The following is a 27,547-nucleotide window of genomic DNA, read 5'->3' on the forward strand; positions in this document are numbered from 1 at the left end:
ACAGCAAGGGTTTTTCTTCCGGTGAATAAAAATAAAAACAACAATATTTCCTTGATTATTCGACAAACAACAAAGCTCTTGATTTGGTCTGAGAAAAAAAAAAACCAAAGACGTCTAATTGGGTCTTATCATGTACGAGTTGTCTATCAGTGGTGAAGGAAGAAAAGGATCTTTGTCATTATACAACCATATTGCAAGATGGAGGGTTGATCAGAGCCACTGAGCCTAAGCGCGCCACCACAAGGGACCGACCATGACCGAACGTGTCCAAGATTCTAGCATTCATGCATGTTTCGATGGTGGGAGGAAACCAGAGAGCCCCGGGGAAACCAAAGCAGACACAGACAGAACATTCAAACTCCATACAGAAAGGCCCAAGGTCCAGAAAAGGTCCAGAAAGGGCAAAAGTGCTAACCACCAGGCCACCTCGCTGCAGAGCGACATAATTAACACTATTAACACATTAATAATTTTCCCAGGTTTTGGCAACAAAACAGAACCTGCTACTTATTAGCATATATATGCATTTCCAGATGTACATTATTTGTGGTACAAAAATAAAATGCTCATCTTTTTTTTTTTCTTAAAATACATTAAATTCAAATAGAAATAGCCTGACAATAACTAAACTTTCTCAAGCACTTTAATAATCTCCAGCCTGACTACGTCTCGGACATTCTCTTTGAGGATTATGTCCCTCGTTCAGTCGCTAAGTCCTCAACTCCTGGCCTTTTGGATGTTTTTTTGGGGCCAGACTCTGCAGTAAAAGCAGCATGTAATATCAGCCAAGGAGCCTGAGGCCAAAACAGACTGGTGGTGATCAGGTCTCGGGTGGTCCCTACAATCAACAGGATCATCGGTTCACTGAGCTTTAAGCATTAAAACACATGGACAATATAGTGAAGGATGAGTCATTTAGAGCCATGATGTGTTTCCACGGATATAAAGGCTTTATATTACTGAATCATAGGTCCTCAGTATTAATAAGGACGGTAACGGATGAGGGAAAAGGCGGAAAGGGAAGCAGGGCGAGGAGTGTAGGATGGGCATGAAAGTGATGTAATTAAAAAGAAATGAATGGAGAAAGGGAGGAGTGGATGGATTAGGTGAGCTATAATTTGAACATCATGACCATCATTTGGAAATAAGAAATCTCGGTTCCCTTGTCATTTTCCATCAGGTCTGTGGTATTTCATAAAAGCTCGATATGAGTCCAGCTCAAGGGCAAGACATCAAAGTCTCTTTCTCTCCCCTCATTCTTCTCTTGGTCCCTTTCCTGTGCATTACCTCTTTCCTTCTTCCTTTCTTTGACAGGGTTTCCTCAAGCATCGTCAGCGTAGCATCATTCGGACTCTGAAAGGCTGATATAACCATCAGTGTAATTAGTACACACATATCGACTGCATGTTGTGTGTGCTTTCAGTTTTTGACCCCGTGCCAAAATCTTATTTGCACTGTTTCAGTCACTTTAACGTCAGATTCGCTGCAGTATCTGTTCTTTACTATTAACATGTGGAAATCAAAGACCCTGGCAGTGCCTCTCTATTATTTAGTCATATTTAGGGTTATTGCATAATTGCAGTAATGATTACGACAACAAAATGCATTATTTAGCCGTGTTCAAAAGCTAATAATTGCAGTTTTGGCAACACTGGGACAGCAGGAAAAGCATTAATATTAAAACTGGAATGAGTTGAAAAAAACTGGAAACATCTCCAGTGATAATGGGAAACCTCCAAAGCACTTAGAAAGATGCAGGTCCACATATTACATTGAGTATATTCTGCTTGTGACAACAGACAGAGCGGCGACATTACAACTTGTGCAGCACAGCGGCTCCTGTGTGCGGTGATAGTGTCATCGTTCATTGTAACTGCAGGGCTGAATCCTGATTGATTGTCATTGCAGCTCAAACACAGTGTTATTAAGCCCCGGCTGAAAGAGAACAAACAATCCTGTTCAGCACAGACAGCAGACACACAGCAGACGGTATGTGTAAGTATCTGTAAAAGAACACAAGGCGTTTCTCAAGTGTTTCATTTCATAAAACACTGACATTTTTTTTCTCAGGGTATCTGCCCACTCAAGGAACCCAAATTGAAGACTTTAGAAGACTTTTTCTTTTTCACTTTGAGCAAATTTAAGATGTTAAAATAGTGTATTAACAATTTAAAATGAAGAAAAACTAAAGGGTTTCTTTAGAAAAACACCACAGTTGGACGTGAACACCAGATGTTGCGTGTTAAATTTGAAATTTGGACAGTATAAAACATATTTAAAATAACATTTGTTTGAGTACTTGTCTCAATGTCCAAAAACAATACAAAAAATGGAAACTATGTACACACATTCTTCCAAGTACGCAAACTTGTCGTCTGCAATGCGCTCGGTGTTAAAGTGTTAAGGATCTTTTCTGGCTTAAATGCTGCCTTTTTCAGGACCAGTAATCCTAATGGAGACCAAAATCTGGTCCTAGAACCTAAATTCAGAGGAACCGGTTAAGTTCAGGGCTAAGATTTGAGTTGTGCTTAGGTTAAGGTTAGGATTAGGCATTAGGAGTTTGTGGTTAAGGGTAGGTGTAATGCTTTGCTTAGTCTAAATGACTGGAATTCAGTGCTTAGGAAGAATATAGCTGCACAAACTTCTCTATATGTGTGTGTACGTGTGTGAGTAGAATAGAGAAGTGGAGAGAGAGGTGGGGATTTAATGAGATCCAAAGAGAAGACAAATTCATGTAGTGGTTTTATTGACTGTGACCCCCAGAGTCCAGTGTCATCAACTTGGTACACCACCAACATACAGAATAATCCCTCGTTCAAGAGAAGCCTTTTTAGCAGAATTTAAATCCTTCTCCTGACAAATCTAGTGAAAAAGCACCACGTTTTACTGGAAGCCAGTCAAGACATCTATTACGAATTTCACTTTTCCTAACAGCTTGGTCTCAGGGAGAAACTACTTGAATGCTGTCACTTTTTACAAATCTGTTTTATCTTTCACACAAACAAGATTAAAACGCAGACTGAAGTGAGCCATTACGCTTTTCCCTCTTCTTTATCTCTTTGCCGTTACTGACAAAAACAGATCAGCAACTATGACTTGGATTTTGTTTCTGTCTTCAAAAAACAACATTGATTCTACATCCTCTGCTCGCTGAGGTTTACTGGGACAATTCCAGGCTTCTCCCTCTCTTGGGGTCACCACAGTGGAAGATTTGGCATTGATTTTTATGCTGCTAAATGTACCTGACGCAACCTTCTCATTTATCCAGGCTTGGGAACGGCACTAGGGGAACATTGGATATGGTCCCGCTGTGTCTGGGGTGAATTTAGAGTGTCCATGGGCTTTTACGTGGCTATGGGCTGTCCTTTAATGAGACTCATTTATTTCTATATTATATTAAACTGAGTAAAAACTCAAAGATGTGTAACATTACAATATCAAAGTGCCATGTCAATAACCAAGCTTCTAATGTTATATAAACATTGAAGAGGCAGAGAAAGAGGGGAATAATCATATCTTTTACTCAAGTAAGTCAGCTAATGAATTATTAATCGAATCGTCAACTATTCTGCTCAACGATTAATCGCTTTGAAGCTTTTTTCATGATTAAAACAAGGTTTCTGATCGTTTCAGCTTCTTAAATGTGAATATTCTGTTAATTTCTTTGCTCCATACAACAAAGAGATCATTAAAAGTGAATAATTTTTGGATCAACAACAGTGATCAAAGTTTAACGTTTCCTGCCGAGACCAAGGCAGAACCAAGCGATTACTCGATTAATCGAGAAAATAATCAACAGATTAATCGACTGTGAAAATAATAGTTTAGTAAAAATGATTAATACTCACATCTGAGATGGGAGTAGTGGAGTATAAACATGAAAAAAAAAATACCTGTGCACTTCAGTAAATGTACTTTACTTATTACATGCATCTATTGCAAAGAGGCTTTCGTTGTAAAAAAAAGAAAAAAGAAAATTCAATTAGGAAAATCTTTGAGGAGCACAGATCTGCTGAAGAAGAAAAAGCCGTGCTGTGTGTGTGCCATTAACCTCTAGGGGATGACAGACCTGATCAGTAGTCGCGGCATGTTACCCCATCAACATTCAATAAGAACACAGTAATAAGACCACAGCTGAGACGCTTGATGTTGAGCCATACCAACACACAAATAATTATAATAACCCCATTTTTATAAAACACAATCTTTACCAAGTCTTTGGTTGACTGATTCAGTGCATGAATTGCTAAACTACGGGAGGAGAACTGTCCAGACAAAAAAAAAACAGGAAAAAATGCACTTGTGTCTCCTGCTGTCGTGGTGTTCATATGAGAGGAAGATAAACTGCCTCGCTTTTCAGCCCAAAACGGTGAGAAAGCAGCACAGAGATTGGTCCCAACACAGCAGTTTGTTATTGGGTTGCCGTGTGTACAGGTGAGAGAGAGAGAGAGAGAGAGAGAGAGAGAGAGAGAGAGAGAGACTATGTACTGCAAGGGTTTGCCAGTGCTGGTGTGAAGGAATGAGAGGGTGAAAATAAAGACCCAGAAAAGAATGAAACCATTATAAACAATAAATGTAAAAGAAGACACATGCACCAACGTGACAGTAATATGGGTTGGGACTATTTTGACTGCTCTCAGTCACATGGTTAGACACGGTGTATAATCAGCTCTAAATCTGATCATTAGACACCTACAACTAAATGTCTCTCTCTGCTTTTGTGTCACTTCTTTTTGTTCTTTTACCAGGCCAATGTTGAAAATGAAAAAAAGGAACTGAGTGGGGAAAAAAAGATTCATTATAGATCCGTATAAAAGAGAGACAGAGGAAAAGACCAATGGAGGATGAGACTACTGGCGCTTTTCCACGATACAGTTCTAGCACGACTCGTCATGAGTGTGACGTTCAACACAAGAATCAAACTGAACAATGCCGAACTGTAGACGAGTTAAAAAGACTTCCTGAAATCCTGAAACCTCCAACATTTAGCTAAACAATTTCTAAAATCTCAATTTTTCAGCATAAGAATAGAAAAAAGAAGCAAACAGAACATGAATGGTAATGAATGAAACTTGTGAGTAAATATGCTTATTCCTCTGTCCATCCCTGGTGAGTGTTCCCTCATCAACAACACTCATCTTCCTCTTTTTGTTTAATTTCCATTCCTGCACTTGACACTTAACTATGCTCAGGGCACAACGAACCAGCAGCTAATTATTCTTTGGGGGGAATGAATGTGGATGGAACAGAAGATAATGTAGCAATATCTCCACTTTAAGGTATGATTTTGCCCAGAGCTAAATATGAAAATGTGAGAACGTCATAAAGTGCAGAAAAAGGTAGGCAGAAAGAAATGTGGGAAATGGAGCAGGGAAAGTGAATCTGTGACAAACAGACTTGCAGACTTTTCACAGGAGGCAGATTTAATCACAACGCCATCATTTCCTCTATCATCACCCTCCTCTTCCTCACATATTCTTCAGACACTGATATAGTAAAATTAGATTAAGATGGAGCGAGAGATAATGTGACTCTAATTATTATTATTTGACTTATTGTTACGTTGTTATTTGTTTCATTTTCTATGCGGTCAATAATAAGTAAGAGCTGTTTTCACACTATACTGGCAGCCTCTTTAGGTATGGCACATTATGATTGTCACTAAGGCCCCTTTAAGGTGGTTAAATAAGTGAAAAACATTTTGTCTTTTATATAGCTTAGCTATTGTCTTATGGGCTATTAGAAATACAGTCATTAACACATTCATTATTAGTCAGTAGGCCACAAAATTTGCGACAGGACAACCTATTAACGTTAAATACTGCATTAACAAAAACGCAAAACGATGAGATTTATTGTCCAATGCTACTTGCTTCGGGTTACAGCGGGTTTTTATCTGGATGAAATATTTCACTATTCATCCTGGCACTGACTGAAAGACATTAAAAATGAAACGGAAGGCTGGCATAGCGGAGAAATGAAGACATGCATAATAGCTGAGTGGGCCACACAGTGGAGCACTCGGCCAGCACTGTTGCCTCACAGCAAAAGGGTTGCTGGGTTCATGATCTTCGGGTTTCCTCAACGTGTCCAAAAACATGCCGAGGTTAATTGGACGCTCTAAAATGGTCGTTTGTCTCTGACTGCGTTAATTAAATAATAAAAACAAAATAGCCAATGGTCAAACATGTACTATGCAATACGTTATTTGCTACTGGTGTGTGTGTGTGTGTGTGTGTTTTTTACTTTACATGTTTGAAATAAAGAAATCAGACAGGCAAACAGACCGATAGATAAGAAGGCTAAATAAGTGGCGAGTTTGAGGACTTTAGAAATAACCAGCTAGAGTCCACAGACAGTGGTGATGCTTGTTACTGTGTGCGCTCCAGCAAACAGCTACATGTTCGCAGTTGATTTCCTGTCAGGGCGACTTGGAACCAGCGTCACTCTACAGAGACAAGACCATTACCAGAATCACCGGAGTGAAAACGGAGGCCGCGTTTAACAAACTCACATGTACAATGTATGCGTACACACAACGAAATGTACACACTAACACGGATACACAAACTCTTCACTCAGTTCTGTGTTAGTTGAGCTTTGTTTGAGGAAAAAGAAATATAGATGTTCACAAACTCACAATTGTCCCTTCCACATTCCTCCTAATAATACTAATAATAGTCAAAAATAACACACATCGGTTTAACAGCCTCCTGTGCGGGGTAATTTATTTTTACATTATTTGACTGATTATTATTCTAACTTTAAATCCATGAAATCCACCCAGATTCTACTCACATCCTAATTGTCTGGATCAGTGTATTACAGGCTATCCTTAACACTTCTGAACACCTCGTACTATGTAATGCGATCCCATTTCAGATTTCTTTCCAAGATTTGACCACATTCAAATGATTTATCAGATTACGTCAGAACAATTGGCCTTTGGGTTTTTTGGATTTAAAAAAAAGAAATATCAAAAGATTAAGAAAGAAGATGAAGAGAAGGCAAGGTTGAAAGTACATTCAAGTCAAAGAGAGGGGTTGAGGGGAGTTAACGGAGTGCAACATTGGCTCATGCATTTTTATTTGAATCTTATATTATGTGAGATATGTGAAAGGATACCCACATTGTTATGATTTGGTGGAAAAAAAATAATAGCAAGGACAGGATACTTAAACTTTGAGGTATAAGAGTAGCACTCACTTGGTTAGAAGTTTCTGAATCCTCCTCACACCCATGTTTATCTACCCTTATTATCTGAATTCAAAGAAATGTTTGACATTGTCGACCACACTTGACATTGGAAGTATGACCTCCCGCATGCACCTACTTGTGTATTAGTCATTTATGTAATGTGCATTAAATAGATATTCTTCACATAGATGCAGAATATCAGGCCACTTTATGCAGATGCAGTATTCCGTGTGAAGAATATTTAGGAGAGTGAATAATAGCTTACGGGGCAGATAAAGTGCTCATGAATAGATTTGAAAAAGAGCATATATATAAAAATATATTTGATGCTGTAGTAACAGTTGAGCTGAGGACCTTATGTGCTCTGCAACAATCTGTCTTACTGAGCTCTGCTGCACTGAGGTGAGGTGTGGAGTTACAATCATAACACCTCTGATATACTGCCGACTCTGTGGCACAAGCATGTAACAAAAAATGTCTCATCATTATTTTTATTTTTTTTATTTAAATACTCACACAAATCTTGCATCTATTTACATACGATTACAGTATCGGTACTTAAAGGCTCAGTATGTAGGATTTAGTGGTGAATACCCCTTTGCCCCACCCTCCCTTTCAAACGTCCAATCACATTTGACATTTTTACCGCCTCCCCTGCAGGAGAACCTACAGTGACTTAAAAGTCAGATTATAGTCGGACTAAGACGATAATTCGGTTTTCTTAAAGTCATTAAAACACGTTAGTCTTACTTTTTTTCTCCTCAACGCCATTGTCCGAATGCCTGTCTTCATTGGACTAATATACTATAATAATACTTATTGCACAGTAAGATTAATTATTATGTATTTGAACAAGATTAAACTGATTCAGCTCTGTAAATTGACCAACAAAAACAGTCTGTGTTAATGTATTGAGTCAAATGTTGGTTAGTTGTCTGTGAATGACACGTGAATACTGTGTAAAATGTGTGAAATAATCTGTGACATGACCTGCGAGTGTGTGTGTGTGTCTGAGTGTGTGAGAGAGAGAGTACAAAAAGAATAGTTTAATCATTTTTCAACAAGTGCCAAAAATCACTTTGACCTTGAAATGTGTGAAACTGTAGACAGTAACTAAATGCTTAACACAATGTGATTGTAACAAAAAAGGCCAAGCTTAAAAAGATTCATAATTATCACCTTAAAACCAAAGCCAATAGCATCAGCAAGTTTATTTTGGGTTGGTTTATCGCAACAGGGCAAATTGTACCCGGTTGTTGAAGTGCCTCTAAATCTAAGGTGAGAGTATCAACAGCTTGTGCAGTTGAGATGAAGCGTTAAGACACATGACATTAGTGGAGCTCGTTTGTGATGTGCAAAGTCAATTTGAGGAATTATTTTTAATTATCAGTTATGTGGTCAACTTTGTATTTGAAATTTTAATCAGCAAATGTCTTTCTCCTGGAAAATAGAAGGAAGAAGCCTAATTTCCTCATTGTGAAGCAGACAACAAAGCTCACAATTAAATGTTCATCTGGCCACTGCTGTAACCATCTCAGAAAATGTGGGGCAGCGTGCCCATGTTTATCTCTTGGCTCTAAACACCCGTCACAAGCAATGATGAAAAGCACCACTGTGGCTGAACAATAACGGAAACAAAAAGCACCGTTGATGAAACACAATACAGTAAAGGAATAGAATGGCCGATGGAAATGATTGTTTAGATCCCCAGTGGGTCATTCAATCATCTCTGCCCTTGAACACATGGCCCTTTAGAGAATTAACTTATGATAAGTGGTACAATGCTGTTAAAGAGAATGAGCAGTATGTGATACTCTGTGTGTGTGTGTGTGTGTGTGTGTGTGTGTGTGTGTGTGTGTGGTTGGAGAAACAGTTATAGGTTCCGGTATGAAGTGGTCACTTGTTCCAACGAACCAAAACAGAAAAACACTTCAGCTCCCTCGTGATGATCAGCATGAAATATTGCCAGTTGTGCTTATGAGGTCAGTGATGATGATAACAAATATGTGTTATGATATTATATATTGCTAATGACTTCCATGACATAAGGCCCATTTCTACTCTACACAAAAGACGGATGGAGCCTTTTGTCAGTACTCTGTCAGCAGAGCTTATATATATATATATATATATATATATATATATATATATATATATATATATATATATACATACATATTTATATATACATATATATATATATATACACACAGTATGAGCAAACTGTCAATGAGTTTCACTCATACAACATGTGTAAGTGATGCTCAAGCATGTCTTGAATAAACCTGGTGTACTCGACCTTTTTCACAACAGATGTTTCCCTACATGAAATACAAGGACAAACACAGGTTTTTACCAATAACATTAATTAAGGCTCCACTCCGGGTTTAAGAGCGTCAGGGCTGTGCTATTGTTCAAGCGTAAGGTTAGGTCACGGTAAATACTTGACACTTTTTCCTGAAAAATGTGTTCATTTAAAACTGCATGTTTCCCCATATTTTCTGGATATGTTCCACTAAAGTGATCGAGAAATAATTATACTGTATGGTCATTATAACATTGGTAAAAGAACAATTCTAATGGTGGCCTAAGACCTTTGCACATTGCTGTATATCACAACCATTCAGCTACACTGGGGCATGAGCATGCTGGTGACGACAGGAAGATGATTCTCTATTTTCAGAAAGAACTACTGGTGATAAACAACCACAGTGAAAATTCAAAACAGGTATTTATTTTATCTGAAAGACAACAAGGGAAAATAAAAGTAAGTTGTGGATGGTGAGAAGCAAACATGAAGTGATTTGGGGAAACTGTGTCATTGTTTGTAAAGGATTCTGTTTATGCCCAACTGTACTAAAATGCAGTGCCTCAGTTTAAACTAAACAAGAGCCTGCATTTATAAACTTCTCCATTTTCTTTCATCAACATACATCAGGGATTTCTCCCATAACTTTTTCCCATAATACTTTATTAGTAAGACAGGCTGCAACTTTATTAGCTAAATACGACCCTTTATTCAGTTGTTGGCAAGGGTGTTCCTATTTTAAACGTTTTCTTCACCTGTTAATTAATGTTGTACTCACTTGATGCTGACGCTGCTGGATTTAACTAATGCATTTAGATATCTTATGCCTTTCGCTGTTAAGTATTGTTTTACTGTCTCTAAATGGCTTAATGCACCAGTAGCTGGGTTTTCAGCAACACTCTAGCCAACAAATATACCTTAAGTGTATTGTGCACAATATTTATGGCCTTAATTCCAACAGCTCCGATGATTACAGCGGCAGTGTGCATGGTGGTCGTGCAGCACTGAGAGAGTTAGTGATGTTCTCTTCTACATAGTTTGAAGAGTCACTGATGCAAACATGTCAGCTTTAAACCTCTGCTGCAATATTAACCGGTACACTGCATTTTGCATGTTCTGCCCGCTACTTTTCAGCTCATAGAGTTGAGCACGTGTTAACTGAGAAACGAGATTTTAATGCTATTAATGCCAACTACTGAATCATGCATCAAAGGATAGAATTCATTTTGAATTCCGCTTTGCAGCAGTTTCCCAGACAGACTAAAGGCAAACTACAAACAGCCAGTTGTGAGATGAGAAGAAGTGCGATGGACGGGGTACAGGAGGGGCACTGCTTATAATGAGAGGTCTCTGTGTGTGTGTGTGTGTGTGTGTGTGTTATGTATTGCATTGCTGCCTGTTGTGATTGCCTGACCTGAGGTTTACCCACGAGCATTACAGCCTTGGCAGATTTGGTGTGTGGTCAAATGTCAAAAAAACAGACAGTGTGGTGTATGTGGTTTTGTAATACAGGTACATCTTATTATCAATGAATATTATTTTATTTGGTAGTGCAGATTTGCATTATAACCACCTAAATAATTATAGTCGTTATGTGTTTCATCATTTTACTTCTTGTCTTGCCAGGGAAAAAAAACTAAACTATTTTATGACTAAGGTGTTCTTTGAAAGCCGTGAAGAGTGAAACTGTCATTTAAATCCTTCCTAAAAGACTGGTTCAGACTATCATTATCCATGCTGCCCAATTGCAGAGCTAACCAGTCATCCACGGCTTTAAATGCTGAATCAGCAGAATTATAACAGCCTGGCCCTTCACTCATCAGCACTTCCAACTCTCTTGTATAACTTTCTCCCGTTATCCTTGTATCTGTCACCTCCTAATGTGTCACTGAACTGCCCTTTCTCAAGATCTCATATCTAGCCACATTAGTAACATTGAGTATAAATCAATATCATAGAGTTAGAGGTTAGAGATAGTAAAATTAGTCCAGCACTTTTCCCCAGTGAAGCTGCCTTTCTTGCAGAAGGCCCCTTATTCTTTACTTGCGTTTCTCCTCTCCCGCCTTATTGCCATCACTCCATCTCTGACCCTTTCTGATTTTATGTGTGAAAATGAAAACAATCCATTGGGGTTCCTCTTATGAAAGCACCTTCATAAAACCCTAGGACGTATATTTTTCACTCATGATGAATCGTGACAGACAAGTTGGGTCTGTCTGGACACACATACGGACCACACATCTGAAATTCAAGTAAAACATTAGCACACCGACTCCCTATTTTTTTAATAAGTTTTTCATATGTTTAATGAGATCTCCACCCACGTCTAACCTGTGCGGGGTGTAGGAGCCTAAATATTTTAAATATTAAAAACTCTCATAAAGCTGGACTCTTCCCAGAGTGGTGGATGATAGTATACTAGATAATTATGTAAATGTTATGAACCCACCACCTTAGCCAACTCTGTGTTATTAACAGGTAGTAGTCATGTAATAATGTAAATGACTACTAAATTATCATCGGATAATCAGGTGATGCCATGGGTTATTGATTATTTAAACTAATTCAAAACATTAAACTCAATGTATTTGCATTCATTCTATTCTATATAAGTACACAACAACACATCATCTCAACTCACTTTTCATTCTGCCTTTGCCGTGCAACAGCGTACTACAAATGTGAGGCAGCTGAACAAGTTGTATCTTTATATTACATCACCCATTGTTTTATGAACTTTGGCCAACACCATATTGATTTTTTTGAAACCACAAGAAACCGAGCTCATCACCGCCCAATGCAAGTATTGGATAATACTAGCTGTCAATCACATGGTGTCCGTGCTCCATTTCGGTGTAAAGAGGACTGTCATTTACAAAGATCATGATCTTTGATTACAGAGATCATGCCTTTTGGGGAAGACCATGATTGATTGAGATCATAAACCTGTCAGGAAAATGTTTACTGATGGAAAAAAATCACCGTAGTTCTTACCTGATTTAATACATCGATTTAAACTCAAATAAAACATTGGCTTCAATATCCGCACCGGGACACTACATATATTTTTAAATACCTCTATGATGAGGTCAGTCATTCTGAATAAGCCCCCATTAGCCAACCCTTAGGCTGACCAGTCACACGCTCCCATCCCCCTACAGAAGCTCACACACGCTCCTGTTCTCTGTATTAGAATTAGCTGTTGGCTGCACTCCAGTGAGATCAATATCCCACCCTTCCCAAAACCACCCTCTCCCTTCTCATTGTTGAGTGGAGGCTGCACGTTGCCAAAGTCATAGTTGTGTCACAGCAATCAATTCCCCCCCATCACTGTGAAAAGGCCTGTACTAAAACAGAGACAACACAGTGTACTATAATCCTCCAGTACTTTCACCTGACATCTGTCTTTTTGAGCCTCCGACCTTCTCATTCACCTCACTCAGGTCCTTCTCTGTCACTGTGGCCGTCGCCTGCTCCCTCATGGACATAACAACACATCATATCACTCATCCACGGAAATCACACCCATTATCACCTCACTGTGAAGCACACTGATCATTACCCAGCACACACCAGTTCTTTTACAATGCAAACCATTGAAATAGCAGAGTCGACTCAAGTATCATCGGAGTCTCCAGGAGTAACATGAAGCTGGATCCTGAATTATGAAAGTAATTTAGCAACGGATGTCATTTGTGAATTACTGTTAATACTTTAATCACTTCAGTGAATTGAGTAGTTTGTCAATACATGATTGATTTCATATCTGAACCATTTGTAGACCCTGATTTTAGATCAGCAGGCTGATCTGAAATGTAAACTTTAAAATGAGCCATATTTCTGTTTTTCAATGAGCAGACTGATTATCAGTGCTGTGCTATTTTTTGAAAAATCAGTTCAGCATTTCAGAAATTCTAAGAATGACATAACATCCACATCTGTGAGGGCTGTAAATTATTCAAATTCTGATATCCGTTTGAAGTTGTGGGAAAAATACCAACTCGAACCGTGAAATCCCATTGGAGTTCAAACTATACAGCATATACAAGTGCATCAGACTGTTTGAAGTTATTACTGTGTGGTCCAATAGATCCACTTACAATTCCCTCTCACTTGTTAGCTTAGGTTCAACCTCATGTGACCAACAGCAAGCGTAACAATACATTGTGTTGTCACATCTGTGTACATGGGCAAGTCAAATATCTGATCGTCTTAGAATCTTTTTTTTCTTTTTTTTGGAAAAAGTCAAAGCCCTAATATTTGTAGCGTGGGATTGACATGTGCCACCAATCAGAAGTCAGTTAGTTTACCATAAGCATAATAAATGGACACAGGGAAACAGCTAAAATGTCTCTAGCATCCATCCACATCTCTCAGTTCCTACCTGGAGTTGGTCATGTCAGCCTGTCCTCCTTGACTTTTCTCCAGACCGAGCTTGGTGAAAATCCCGATCAACACCATGATGGCCACCACTCCACAGATAATATACACGATCATGTGGGTCCGATCCCGGTCTGGTGGCAGCTGAGCCTCAGTGACAGGTGCCACCGGTTTCCCAGTGTTCGCCCACACAGGCGTGTCGTAGTTGGAACAGGAAGTCTGGTCCAGACTGTGAATTTTGAACTGGCAGCAGAAGCGATAAAAGCAGGAGCCACAACAGAACATGTAGATACCTGCGTTACAGTTGAACGGCGGGTCCCACTGACCCATGACATCATAGTAACCCCAGCATCGGTTGCTGCCAGCGGGAGCTGGTTTGTCCTCCATGTCTGGTGTGGGTGTAGCCAGGGCAGCCTCTGGCACCATAGAGGACTCTGTAGTCTGGTTGTTGCTGAAGATCTGGGCCAAAGCCTGACCTGATGACCAAGAGCCCAGTTCAGGCAGAGAAGTCAAACCCAGGAGAACAGCCAGCAAGAAGCTCATCAAGAGCGGATACATGGTGATGGCCATCTTATGCTCCATTGTATTGTGACGACTCAGAGTTGATGTGCAAAAAGCTCCAAGATAAAAAAAAAAAAAAAGTAATCGAAAGTCAAATATATCCAAAACGCTAAATAATAATCTCCGAATCTATACTGATTTATTAGAAAACACTAGGGATAAATACACAAATGTGTCTATGTCTGTGCAGACAAGAGAAACACAACACCACTCAATTAGTGCTGTGGGAGTTTTTACTACACACAGTTACAGAACATTGTTGTCCAAGGGCAGAGGACCAAGTGGGTAAAAGAAATCAATCTCCCATCTTAACATGCCTCTAATAGGAGTGAATGAGTCCCTTGTGAGCAGGTGCTCACAAGCACAGACACATCACAGTCCCTGCTCCACTGTAAATGAGTAGCTGCAGCTCTAAGTGTGTGTGAGTGTATGTATGTGTGTGTGTGTGATATTCTAAATTTCACGGAAATGTCACCTTTCACAAAGCCATGTGTCTGACAGCAGACGAGGTTGTAGATAAATCCCAAAACAGTGTCTTGGCGGGAATGCCGTTTAGGAGAGCATGATACCTACAAATGGACGTGCCACTGACATTTCCAGCAAAAAGCTCCCCTGCAGAGTGGATAAATAATCCGTGCAGAGAGGGATAAAGAGAGAGAATTCAAAGTTCCTGGCGTCAGTAGCGGAAAAACAAGAAGCCAGATTCCTCTCAAACTCAGATTGTCATGGGCTCCCACAAGAGAGGTTTCTATTTCTTTTTTTTTACTCCAGAGATGTATTCGTATTCCTGAGTGGATAACAACTCTAAAGCTCAAGTCTGGAGACAAAAACACTCAAGTTCTCCACTTTCCTCTCTCTCTCTCTCTCTCAGAGCTTAACTTGCACTTATCCTCCTGCCTTCAGTGTCACAGTTCAGTGGGAGCTTTTTTATTTTTGTGGTGGGCATCTTCTCACTGCCACCTCTGTCCACTTTGGTTAACGTTATTCCCTCTTTGAAAAGTGTGGTTCCAGTTTCTGTTCAGTGAATGATTGAATAGTAAAAAAAAAAAAGAAAAGAAGAAGAAAAGTGCAGGCTCCTATTTCCACCCAAAACTCCAACAGGTAAAAAAAACTAGACTTTTTAAAACATTACTCCGTGATCTTGCCAAGCTGAAATCCCATGGTGATCAGAAACATCCCTCTTGCATCTGAGGCGTGTTTTTGTGTCACGCACGTACGCAAACACACTCACACATGCACTCACAGATCCCTCTGTTGACGGCGGTCTGTCAGTGTCAGTGTAGGTTTTCAGTGACACACGAGGAGTCCGGTGGCTTTTTGTGCTCAGCGTGTCTCCTGTTGCTGCTGTTCTACTGAAAAGCCCACCCCCCCTTCCCCCTGTGGAATCCCTGGGTCTCTAAAGGACCCAGGACACCAGCTGGGTACTCGCTGTCTATCACCCACTCAGTACTGCCCTTCAAATGCTCAGACTGGAAAAAAAGAGAGGAAAGGGGAGGAGAAAGAGAGAGAATGGGAAGGGCTGATGTTGTGATTCTGAATCTCAAACCTAAATGTCTTAGTGCTGCTGCATCCAACAGAAGCTGTAAAAAAAAAAAAGAGAAAGCGGTGGAATTACTTAGGCGGAGAGGAGGGTCCCACAAAGCGGATTGTTCTTTGATGCTCCTCTTTCCCTGGCTTGCTTTTGGCTCAGTTCTTGATTAAGTCTCTGTGTTTACACTTCGATCTTAATCTCAGTCTCAATCCCACCTCTGATCGTTCTCCCTGCGTCTCCCTTCAACTATTTACCTCACCCTCTCCTCTCTTTTGCCCCAGCTCGGGGGGTCAGAGAGCCTGTGGATTGCCCTCTGCACTCTCAGCGACGCACTTGCACAAGCCTTGCGGGAATATCACGCCTCAAGCCAACTGGGACGACAGAGACAAGTGGAGATGCGACAGACAAACAGCAGACGAGGACGGATCAAAAAAATATCCTGTTTTCAAAAGAAGCCCCTCTTTTTTTTGGAAATATAGGACTGTCTGCAACGGCAGCTCTTTGCTGTTGTTGTTGTTGTTGTTGAGGATATTTTAGTTGCCTTAATTACTCACTTGCCAGTTTTTCAGATCAAATTTTCCATTGGCATCAATGTATTATTAATTTTCCATTAATTCTCCACTGAGCAAAAAAAATCTCAAAGCAATAATATGCAACACTTTGTAAGCAAATGTTGCATATTATCCTCCGTGCAATGGATTCACTTTGCTGTCAGTTGAGTCCATGTCCGGCTTCAGCTTCTTTGAAAACAGGCATAATTTGATATATATGTATAGGAATTTTATATATATATCATATGTATGTGTTTTCACTGGTGCTCTGCTTATGGGATGCTCCAAACAGACGTGTGAAGAGCAATAAAATGCTTCTTTTTTTTTTATTCCATCCTGCCCCTTTGTTGCTGCTTCTTCATCATCATCAGTCTTCGTTCTTCTTCCTCTTCTTCATTCCATTATTTCCTCGCTGGCTCGCTCTGCGTCTGGATCCGTCTGTTGCTGATGCTTTCACTGCTGCTGCTGTTATCTGGCAGGACTGGATGACAATATCTCCCTCTACACATACACAGGCTCCCGCTCTCTCTCTCTCTCTTTCCCTCACACCTCCCTCTCCCAACTCACTCCTCCCTCTTTCGCTCACTCCTCCTCCTTCCTCTCTCTCTCTCTCTCTCTCTCTCTCTCCCTCTCTCTCTTTCACACACACACACAAACACACACACACGCTTGTGGGTAAATGAGTGTTTGCTGACTCTCCCTTTCACTCTCCTCCTCTCCATCACCATGTGTCACTGACAGTCTCTCCTCTCAGTTTTGTCCCACATTTGTTTTCTTTGGCTCATTTTGCTTAATTTTCCCCCTGCATTTTTATCAGTTCATCTCTCTTTACATCCCATTTGTCAAACATTTTCATTTTTCTTAGCCTCCCTTGTCCTACATATTCATTTTTCATCCCTTCCCAGTGCTGTCCAACACTCTGCTTCTTCCTCGTGCCAATTTCCTTTCCCAAAATGCCTGTCAGTCCAACAAATGAGAGCATTAGAGCTGACTGAGTCGGCAGGTCGGAGTAGGCATGCATATGTGTGTGTGTGTGTGTAATTACTGAGCTAATGTCTCTGCACATCCTCGTCTTTGTGTGAGCATGTCTGGAACATGTGTGGTGCTGCAGTATAAGGGGCTGATTTAAGGGGGAGAGAGAGAGAGAGAGAGAGAGAGAGAGAGAGAGAGAGAGAGAGAGAGAGAGGGGAAAAAATAGAGAATACTTAGGCATGGATGGAAGTAGAGAGCTATAAAGAAAGGAAGAGGATGGCAGGAAGAGCGGGAGAGGAGGAGAGAGGACAACAGTGGATCTGCTGCCAGAGAGAGGGGGAGAAGGAGGGAGAGGGAAAAGGACCTAAATTATCCCAGGGAAGGGAGTGGGATTAAGCAACACAAGCATGGCAAGTGGAATAGGAACTGACAGAGGGAGAGTGTGTGTGGGGGGAGGAATTGTAGACAGGTAGAGGGAAAAAGGGAAGAGCTATCTCTGGGGAAAGAGACATATTGGACCTACAAAGAAAGGGGGGAGGGAAAAAAGAATAAAGGGAGAGTTTAAAATCCCAGGACAACAAAATATTTCGGATAGAAAACAAGCCAAGATAAAATACTGAATATGACTAATGACAGTATCTCACCAGACTTAAAGCAGCAAGCAAATATTGTATTGCACCATGGTATTTCAAGTGGTGCTGGGCGGTACACCGGCTCATACCGAAAAACGGTTATTTATTTTATGTATGAGATTAATTTTCTTTTGCATATGAAAAACGGAAGGTGGCGCAGCCAAACACTGTCCATGGGTGGACCATTTCCACACATGCTAAGGGCTTAGCTGAAGAAGTGACTGTGGCAGTAACTGCAGGGATGAGCACTTTACTCCATCACCTCAGCAGAAAACACTTGTTAGAGAATAAAGAATGTATGCAGTTACGTTAACAGACATGCACAACTGCGCCGCTCCCTCTCTCGCTCGACCACATAATCATGCTCTTGCATAAAAAAGAAATAACGCACACCATGAAAAATACCCTGTGTAAAAATGTTGGTCATACTATGAGTAAGTCACTGAAATCATATTCAATTTTCACATTTGAAACTGATTGTTTTTGTATAAATTTTGCCACCACATCTCCCTTTATTTCAATCTCCCTCCCTCCGGTCTGCTTTGATTTTCTTTTGTCTCACTCACTGGGTCAGAACAGACCTGCATGTCTATGAGCCATATTTCTTTTTTTTTTGTTTTGCCTGCAGCTCATCTGTGCTCACTGCATTATACTCAGCAGCGGCAGCACTCTCACATCGCTTGAAGTCTTTGGCAAACCGTGACAGGCCCCATGTCAAAAACACATGCATGCACACTCACGACATGCACACAGACGTGTGTGCCGCCTCACACTTTACTTATGCAATATCCTACAAATGAGCTAATCCCCTCCTTCCTCGCTCTTTAATGGAATACAGAAAACATTTGTTCAGGGTTCACAGTTGCTGTGAATGTTGTAGAGAGGTCTACACTCAAATATATAAGCCACTGAATCCCAAAGCTCAGGGAGAGGCAGTGTGACATGGGAGCAGATTGGGTATTGGCCAAGAAGCAAAATGGGTAAGAAAGGGATAAAAGGTATGGAAAGGCAAGAAGATGGAATATAAGTGAGTCCTCGGGGAGAGATAGAGGGCAGAGAAAACCGATTGAATGGCGATTTCTCTTAAGTCAGTTCACTCTCCGCTTCCCTGGCTGTGTTCTATCAGAACATAATCTTTCCTCCACCAAGTCTCCTCCTCATCCTCCATCTTTAAAGGTAGAGTCTACATCAGAGGTCTAGATTGCTTAATTACCCATACTGATTGGTTTTCTACCACAGTTTGAGCTTCATATGATTTATTAGTTTCCTCCACTTAACTCTAAATATCATGTAGACTGCTCCTTGACACAAACATAGAACAAATTCACCTTATTACTGATGAAGTGTGTTTGATGTCTCTGTTTCCATCTGGTAGAACTGATTGAATATGGGAGCTGGGAAATTAATATTATTGCCACATTGACACATTTTATTGTATTTAAACCACATTGTAGTGTTTTCAATGTAAGCTGTAAAAATAAAATCCTCTCCAATTTACTCCATTCCCATCTTCTCCTCCTGCTTGTGGTTTGAAACGTTTCCTCACAGCCAGCCTTGTTCTTCATCTTTGTTGCGCATACCACGTCAAATCTCTTCGCCTCTTTACCTCCACTACATCCTTTCCTCTGTCTCCCTTTCTCCCTCGTCTTCCAATCCTCTTATCAAACTACCTTCCATGTTTCCCAGATTACGGTGCATGTGCAACACCACAACTGTCACTCCACCTTAGCTTTGCCTCATGTGAGTGCAGGCGTTTTCTCGCTCTCTGTCACTTCTTCTCGCTCGCTATAGCTGCTCGTCTTCTCTGACTGTCACTCTCTATAGATTAGTTCATGGTAGAGAGGAACTGAAATAAAAAAAACATTGGTGTTATGGGAGGGTAAGTCAGACCAGGCCATGAGTCCTGAGCCATCGCTCAACAATGGGCCTTAGGGAGTAGACCTCTTTCCTATTTTTCACATTAGCCACGTGCATCTCACAGCAAAAACACACAATGAAAACAATCTCTCTTCACAGTTTCAGCATCCATATCTGTCTCATATGTAACAAACACAAAACAAAATAAAAACACTTAAGCATTTTAGTTTCCCGAACAAATTCCTGGCTTCAAACGGAAGAGTTTTGGTATTTAGTTGAGTGCAGAGCAGGATTTCAAGACTACAGGCAAAACCTGTGAAATATAGCAGGCACTCCACAGCAGGTATGAACGAGGTTAAAAATGATATATGAACAAAAAAAAATTGGACTTAGAGGATGCAAATGCCAATTACTGAAGATTTCTCACTAAATTTTAATTCATAAAACCTGGTTTTTAAAGCTCCTAGAAGGTCCTCTGTACTCCACCAAATAGCATCCACATCCAGTAGATAATTGCACACTGTGGGGGTCAAAGCAAAATCCTGGGTAGAGCCCATTTTCTTTGGATTACAGTCTATCATCTTGTTTTCCTGAATGTCAGTAAGTGGTTGTCCCTTTAACGTCACCCCACTATCACCATTGCAGCTGTCTTTATATAAAAATACCTCACCACCACCACAGGTGGATCTAATTCCCCACTCTGGCACTTTTTGAACTGTGATCCCTCGTCTTCAATCATAACACACCAAGAGCTCAACCTGTCTATTCCTCTCGTCAGGAACCAACACAGGAAATGTCTGTTGTGAAAGGAGAGCCACGGGCTTTAACCTCGCAGTAGGACAATGTGGGTCAGCTCCAAAAAGAGAAAAAAAAAATCTATGCAACGTCTTGAATTACCTGTTGTAGATTTGTCCGTTCTATATTTGTATGTGTAAAGTTGGAACGGTGTTCTATTATACTGTACGGTGTGTATTTTCTTTGTGGTAGGGTAAAGTACAAATGAACACAAATGCCCTGCCAGTAGCAGATCAATGGCGACCACTAATGCACTTTAAAAACTGATGATTCTTTTGAAGGCATTTGTAAACTAGGCTGTCCACTACTGCCAGTCTTCTATGCAAGTAGCCATTTACTTTAATGATGAAAAATAAGAGGTTTTGTTCCTTTGCCAACATTTTTCAGCTGACATCAGTCACTACATACAGTATTTAGAGTCAGAGAGCCCGGGTTTTCACAGGGAAAACATTTATAATTTATGTCAGTATCTTGAATTTTGCAATTTCTTTCTAATTGTCCTATGATAATTATGGCAAGATACAATCAGATGTTTTTACTGTCAAGGTGGTAAAATGTTGGGTTAGGGTTAGTATTATTTTCAGCTTTTTCTTTTCATTTTCTGTATCTACAAATGCCACAATATTTATTGTCAATTAATCTGGAAATGATGATGTTCCTGAATGCCTCGTTTTGTCAACAAACCAAAATGATTCAGTTTTAATGATTTCTTTGTTATACGGAGCAAAGAAACCAGAAAATATTCACATTTAAGAAGCTGAAAACTCAGAGAACTTGTTTCAATAACTAAAAAAAAAAAACACTCAAACTGGTTATCAAATCGATTAATCGACTAATTTAGTAATCGATTAATAATCAATTAGTCAAATAATCATTGCAGCCCTAATTCATTGTATTGTATTGGAATATATTGTGATACAAAGACCACAAAAACAATGAGCAGACAAAGAGAGTGACAGCACCATTACACGGTTGGTGTAATGGTTAGCACTCTTGCCTTTGCAACGAGAGGACCAGGGTTCGGTGGCCCTGTGATTGCCTGGTGACCTGTCTGGTGTTCCCCGCCTTTTGCTGGGATTGGCAGCGGCCCTCATGTGGAGGATAAAGCTGAATGAAAGAACATCCAGCCGTGGTGGGCATGGCAGACATCATCACTATCACTTAAGAAAAATGACCAGCTCTCTGTAGTTAACCATCTGCTGGCCTCCAATAGCTACCTCCCGCATGCATACTTCTCAGCATCATAACACCAAGACCATATGTAATATCTAGAAAATTCAAAAACTATGGACTGGTGATCTGTCCAGGGTGTGTACCCTGCCTTTCGCCCTATGCACCCTGCATGACGGAGGATAAAGCGGTAGAAGATGGATGGATGGATACCTGAAATCGAGGAAATAGAGCTTTGCGCCCACATACTTGTCATTACAGTAGCCCTCAGAAAGACCGCCCAATCACAGACAAGATTCACCAGCACATCACACGTGTGTAACATCAGCTTCTCAGTACTGTAATTCCTAAATGGTTGAATAAGTGCCAGATCTCATAAGTGAAAGTTATCTTGGAAAAAGGGGCAGAAGCACACTGTCATTGAACATTTTTTGACAATTCTACAGCCATAAAATCAAAATATTTTATGGCTGATTATCTGATTATCATAATAGTCATAAGAGGGTTAAAGCTACAGGTATATCTGCAAATCCAGTGTTATACTAGGTCAGACTCATAGATGTGAGAGCTGCTTCATCCAAAGTAGGTAACATTCATGTCTGGACAGCCAGCAGTTAAAAGATGTCATGCAGCTTTAAACGTCTTCTCGTGTTGGATTAGGCAGTCTGACATTGTTTTAGCACAAGTGCACAAACTTCAAATAATTATCTGTGACCTCTGCTTGACCCAATCTGGTGTCTTTACTGCTGACGTGAACATCAATCTTCCCGTATTTCCATTTATTTGTAGGTAGTGGTTTACACACACACAAGTCACACACTCACAGAGAAAGCTATGATTGATTAGGCAAAACAAAGCATTCACAGCAGATAATCATTAAGAAACCAGCAAAAATAACAAGCGAGCAGGAGTGTACACTACACCAGATTAGGTGTTGGTGACACAATTTTCCGGGTATCAAGAATATTAATGACAATATAGAATAAAAACTGAAATTAAGCAAGTGCTGAAAAATGCTCCACTTAGCTGACACCTAATTATTAGTAGTGCATCTCTAACCATAGGGTGGCAGCACTGACATAATGGTGCAATAGTGACACCACATTATTAAAATCAAGTTAACCATGAGTGGTTGTGTTGCTGCCTTGGAAACCTTCACCAAAAGTACAACATATTCATCTGAAGATAATTATAGTGGATTAATTTTACTTTAAGTGGGCCTGAGCAACATTAACATCTCTTTGGGAAATAGTAGGTGTAAACAAACAGCAGTAAAACAAATAAATAAATTAAATAATGCATGGAGTTATACGAGTGATTTTGCCAAGATTTCTTCTTTGTCAAAGTTGTTTAAAATGAAATGACCTAATTATCAATAACTGCAACTTTTCATGCTAACTTCAGCTAAGTTGTAAGTGATAGTCAAAGAGACACATTGATATTAATTTGTGTTCAATTCAAGCAGCGGTGTTGAATAATCTTGAAGTGGTGGCACACAGCTGTTGAATCAATGTATAGGAAACACTGTGTGTGCATTAAACTACACATTATGTTCATACAAATGTTGGCTCTTTACTTGGAAACTCAGAAAAAAAAGTCAGAAGAAAAAGAGTCAGAAATAAACTGACCTTTCAGAATGAGTCTTGAATCTTGACAAACGTCCTCCTCTGATCTTCTGCTCGTGTTAAACCCGATGATAATAACCATGTCACACACACACACACACGAACCAAAACACTTCCCTAGCATGGTGACTCGGTGGAGTGTGACGTCACACGCCATGACGGTTTAAAAAAAACTAACTGAAAAACAAAGCTTCCTCCATTAGTAACGACTGAAGCTCGACGTAACGTTTAAAACCTTTACAACAGGTTATTTTCCTGCGTGTGTGGCTGAACACGACACCAAATATCCAAGTAGAGGGAGAAAGTGAGCGTGGCTGTGGCTACTACTACAGGCTAACAGGTGAGAGGCACGCGCGCGTCAGGTGATCACGTGACACCAGTTACTTAACTAGAGAGAGGGAGAGATAGTCCTGGTTCACATGAAAATAATTTAAAATATTGTTGTGCTCTTGTGTTTACAAATATGTCCCCTGCTGGAGAAACGATGTACATCATATTTCTATTACTTATATTATTATATTATTACCTCCTCTCATAATTGTTTATTTATTTATTTATTTATTTATGTATTTAACCACACAGGACAGATTAAGAACACATTCTTACTTATAACTCGTTTGGAGAGGGGGAAAGGGTCTGTAAAACAAACAGAGTTAGATTAAAAACAGACACGACAATATAAATTTGTGAATTTCTCTGTGAGATGAATAAAGTATCTATCTATCTATCTATCATAAAGACTAGACATGTATAATGCTAAAAAATAGTGTCTCAGCAGCCAAAGAAGACGGGACGGTTCTAGCGTAACTTAATGTGACGTGAAAAAGCTTAATGTAGCTTAATAATGTCCAGAAACAGCGATGAATCATCACCAAATTTCTCATGCACACGTCTAGTCATGTCCACTCCAAAAATCAAACCGGAAACCCCAGTATTATTGATGCTGTCTGCGTTAAGCTTTGTCCTCTCCATAGGCCGAGTGCGTCTGTAAGACACTTAACAGATACTTAACAAAGACAGCATCCATCATTTTGTGGTTTCGCCTTTGATTTTTGGAGAAGTAAAAATTGGACATGACTAGAGATGCACATGAGAAATTGGTGTTTTCGGACATTAAGCTATGATAAAATGTCCCTTAATCCAACACATTCTATTGTCCCTCAAAGGTAAGTCATGCATGCCATTTTCAAATAGTAAGAACAAAGTAAGAAACAAAAAGCAATGTAAGGTTTTTCTTGCATGAAAATCAAAAACATTCTCAATAATTTGTGCACACGCACTCAGTATAGCAAAGATTTTGAGCACAGTTGTCATGCTGTGTCAAAACCAAGATGAGATCTCTGGAGTGTCTGTGTTTACTCCTCAGCATGATTTGCAAGGATCCACAGATGGACTCTGACAGTGTGCATGGCGTTGTGAAGAGAAGAGAAGAGAAGACATCATCCTGAAGATCTCAAGTCGAAGGACATAGTGAGACAAAGAATCTGGTGCCTGTAATCAAACCTGACCCGTGTGAACAGTACGAGCACAGACGGACAGACACTCTTGAGCCGTGCAGACAGCTGATTCTGTAACATCCCGGCAGCGTGGAGTCCGTCAGACCGAGGATGCAACTTCAGGCTCTGCCATAACTCAAGCTCACTATGAATGACAGTGAGGACAGCGACTGCTGGGAAAGAAAAACAAAAAACTAGTTCTTAATTCCTTTAGAAAACTGGTTGTACAGCAACAATGGTTGCACAGCGACGAATCAGAAAACACCATCCAGCAGTCAGGCATCAGGCATCAACAGAGAATTATCCCATGCATCTTTGTGGCAGGTCAATGTTCGGCTTTGTTTCTGTTTCATACTAATTCAGTCTCATATGCCCCGCAAACTCTGTGTGTTTGTCTGCGTCAAATAGAGAGACAGTAACTCAGTCACTCGCTCAGAGATTAGATCTGTCCTCGCTTGAGCTCCAGAAGTGAGACAAAATGGAGAGAAATGTAGGAAGAGCGTGTGACAGAGGGAGATAAACACAAAGGTCACCCGGAGGTAAACAAAGAATGATGAAGGTGGGATTTGTGGAGTGGAGGGAAATGGGGGAATTTTGACAAAGGTGTTGCACAAACTGCTTTGATTATTCCATCACATACAAATAAAGCATTTAGAAATGATTTGAGTTTGAGTCTCATTCTGCACGTCTTTGTTCACTTTGTAGTGATTGTGTCTCATGGCTGTAATTTTGTCGTCACGTTGCTTTACTGTGCAGTTGGTTCGTGTCTCATTCCGTGTCTTTTTGTCATTGACTAAAATAGAAACGCGAACGGTCTCATTCAGTCAGGGTCGTTTATGCAGTGGGACTGCACCCAAAATGTCCATTTAGTGAAAGTCTATGCTGGAAAGAAATTGAGAGCTTTATAAGAAGAAAAAAAAAAAAAAGAGCAGTTTGGTGTTGCACAAAGGAATTGTTGGCGGTGAACTAACTCTAGCTCACTCTGTCTCCTCCTGCTGAGGATTTGTGACATAAAGCAGATTTGTAAAATCCAGGGCAGACGTTCAGTGGCGCTCAGTGATCCTGTCGTGCACTCGTATGCATGGAGTCAACTTAAATTAGACTGTTTCACTCCGATTCACATGTTTTAACACAATCTCCTGTTCATTTCCAGTTAATATTTGTGGATTCTAGGGGATTAGCCTAGTTTAGATGTTTTGTGGGAGGTTTTTTTTTTATCGCCAAGGCTCTTAAACTTACGGGTGACTCATATTTAGTCCTGCACCATTGATGACTTCACCATGAGCTCACAGTGCTTCTCCCCGGGGCTGTTTATCATTTCTAAATTTACCATCTCATCACACTTACAGAAACATTCTAACTCGTGCAGTCGACGATACCTACGAGCCACGAAGAAACCAAGAGCAGCTTCTATTTTCAGTGAAGAGCTGTGAACAAGAGAATATCTGTTTTGTATTTTATAGTGCGTAAATACGTGACATATTATATTGGAAAGTCAATTGCTTTCAGGAGAATACTTTCCCTGATGTTCACAGAGCGATGGCATGTCCGCAAATGTTTGGTTGAAATATTCAAAATGAGCCAATATAATTCATAGTATTCATTTAAAAAAAAAAAAAAAAAACAAGAGGAGGCTCTCTATTAAGCAAGGTAAACAAAGACAAGAGTCTGCTTCATAGAGGAGCTGCACGGTTGTCTCACACACACACACACAGAGGAGGATGTCGGTGTAAAAGCTTAGACCCCGCTGGAGCAGCATCCACGGAGGCAGAGGAGCAAATATTCTATACTATAATATTTCATAGAGATGGTTTGATGTCTTTTTTTGCAGGTTAGGCCTGATTGTCCGACGCCCTAAACAAACAGACAAAGAAAGTAATAGCTTTCAACAAAAACCCCCTCTCTCACTATGACAGGTGAACAGGTACAATTCAATTCAATTCATTTGTATTGCGCCAAATCATAGCACACATTATCTCAAGGAACTGTGCATAGTACGGCAGAAACCTTAAATTAGAGAAACCCAACAATTCACACAATGAGCAAGCACTAGGCATCAGTGGAGAGAGAAAAAAACTCCCTTTTAACACGAAGGAAAGAAGAAGAAAAGCAGGTGATTCCCTTAATTTAATATCCCTGCCCATATACAATTCATGGCTCCTACATGTATAGTGTCAAATTATTATTTCAAGGTACCATACAATATTATAAGAACGAAAGAAAGAAAGAAAGAAAGAAAGAAAGTTATCTTTATTATCTCCTAAAGGGCAAATCGAAGCACAGCCAGCAGCAACACAAAAAAATAAAAAAAAAATAGACACAAACTACAATTACACTGACAGTGACAGTGACAGACAAGCCAAGCAGCGACACAAATGACTCATTCAGAGCCGTAATGGCAGCAACGACGGCAGAATTCCTAAGTCTGTTGGTTCTGTGCCTCATCAGTCTGTATGTGCGGCCTGAAGGCAG

General features: G+C 40.1%; 1 protein-coding gene across 2 annotated transcripts in view; it reads right to left on the bottom strand.

The window, feature by feature from the left end:
* Positions 1 to 23,918, bottom strand: part of LOC131475947 (protein shisa-8) — a 91,228-nt gene extending 67,310 nt beyond the window's left edge. For both annotated transcript variants that reach the window (XM_058654346.1, XM_058654345.1), the window contains exons 1-2: positions 23,583 to 23,918; positions 13,890 to 14,361 (exon numbers count right to left, since the gene is read on the bottom strand). In XM_058654346.1, the coding sequence (XP_058510329.1) occupies positions 13,890 to 14,361; positions 23,583 to 23,736 (626 nt within the window). In that variant the 5' untranslated portion in view covers positions 23,737 to 23,918. The remainder of the gene's footprint in view (positions 1 to 13,889; positions 14,362 to 23,582) is intronic.
* Positions 23,919 to 27,547: the final 3,629 nt, after the last annotated feature.

This window comes from Solea solea, chromosome 16 (assembly GCF_958295425.1).
Source record: "Solea solea chromosome 16, fSolSol10.1, whole genome shotgun sequence".
Classification (NCBI taxonomy): domain Eukaryota; kingdom Metazoa; phylum Chordata; class Actinopteri; order Pleuronectiformes; family Soleidae; genus Solea; species Solea solea.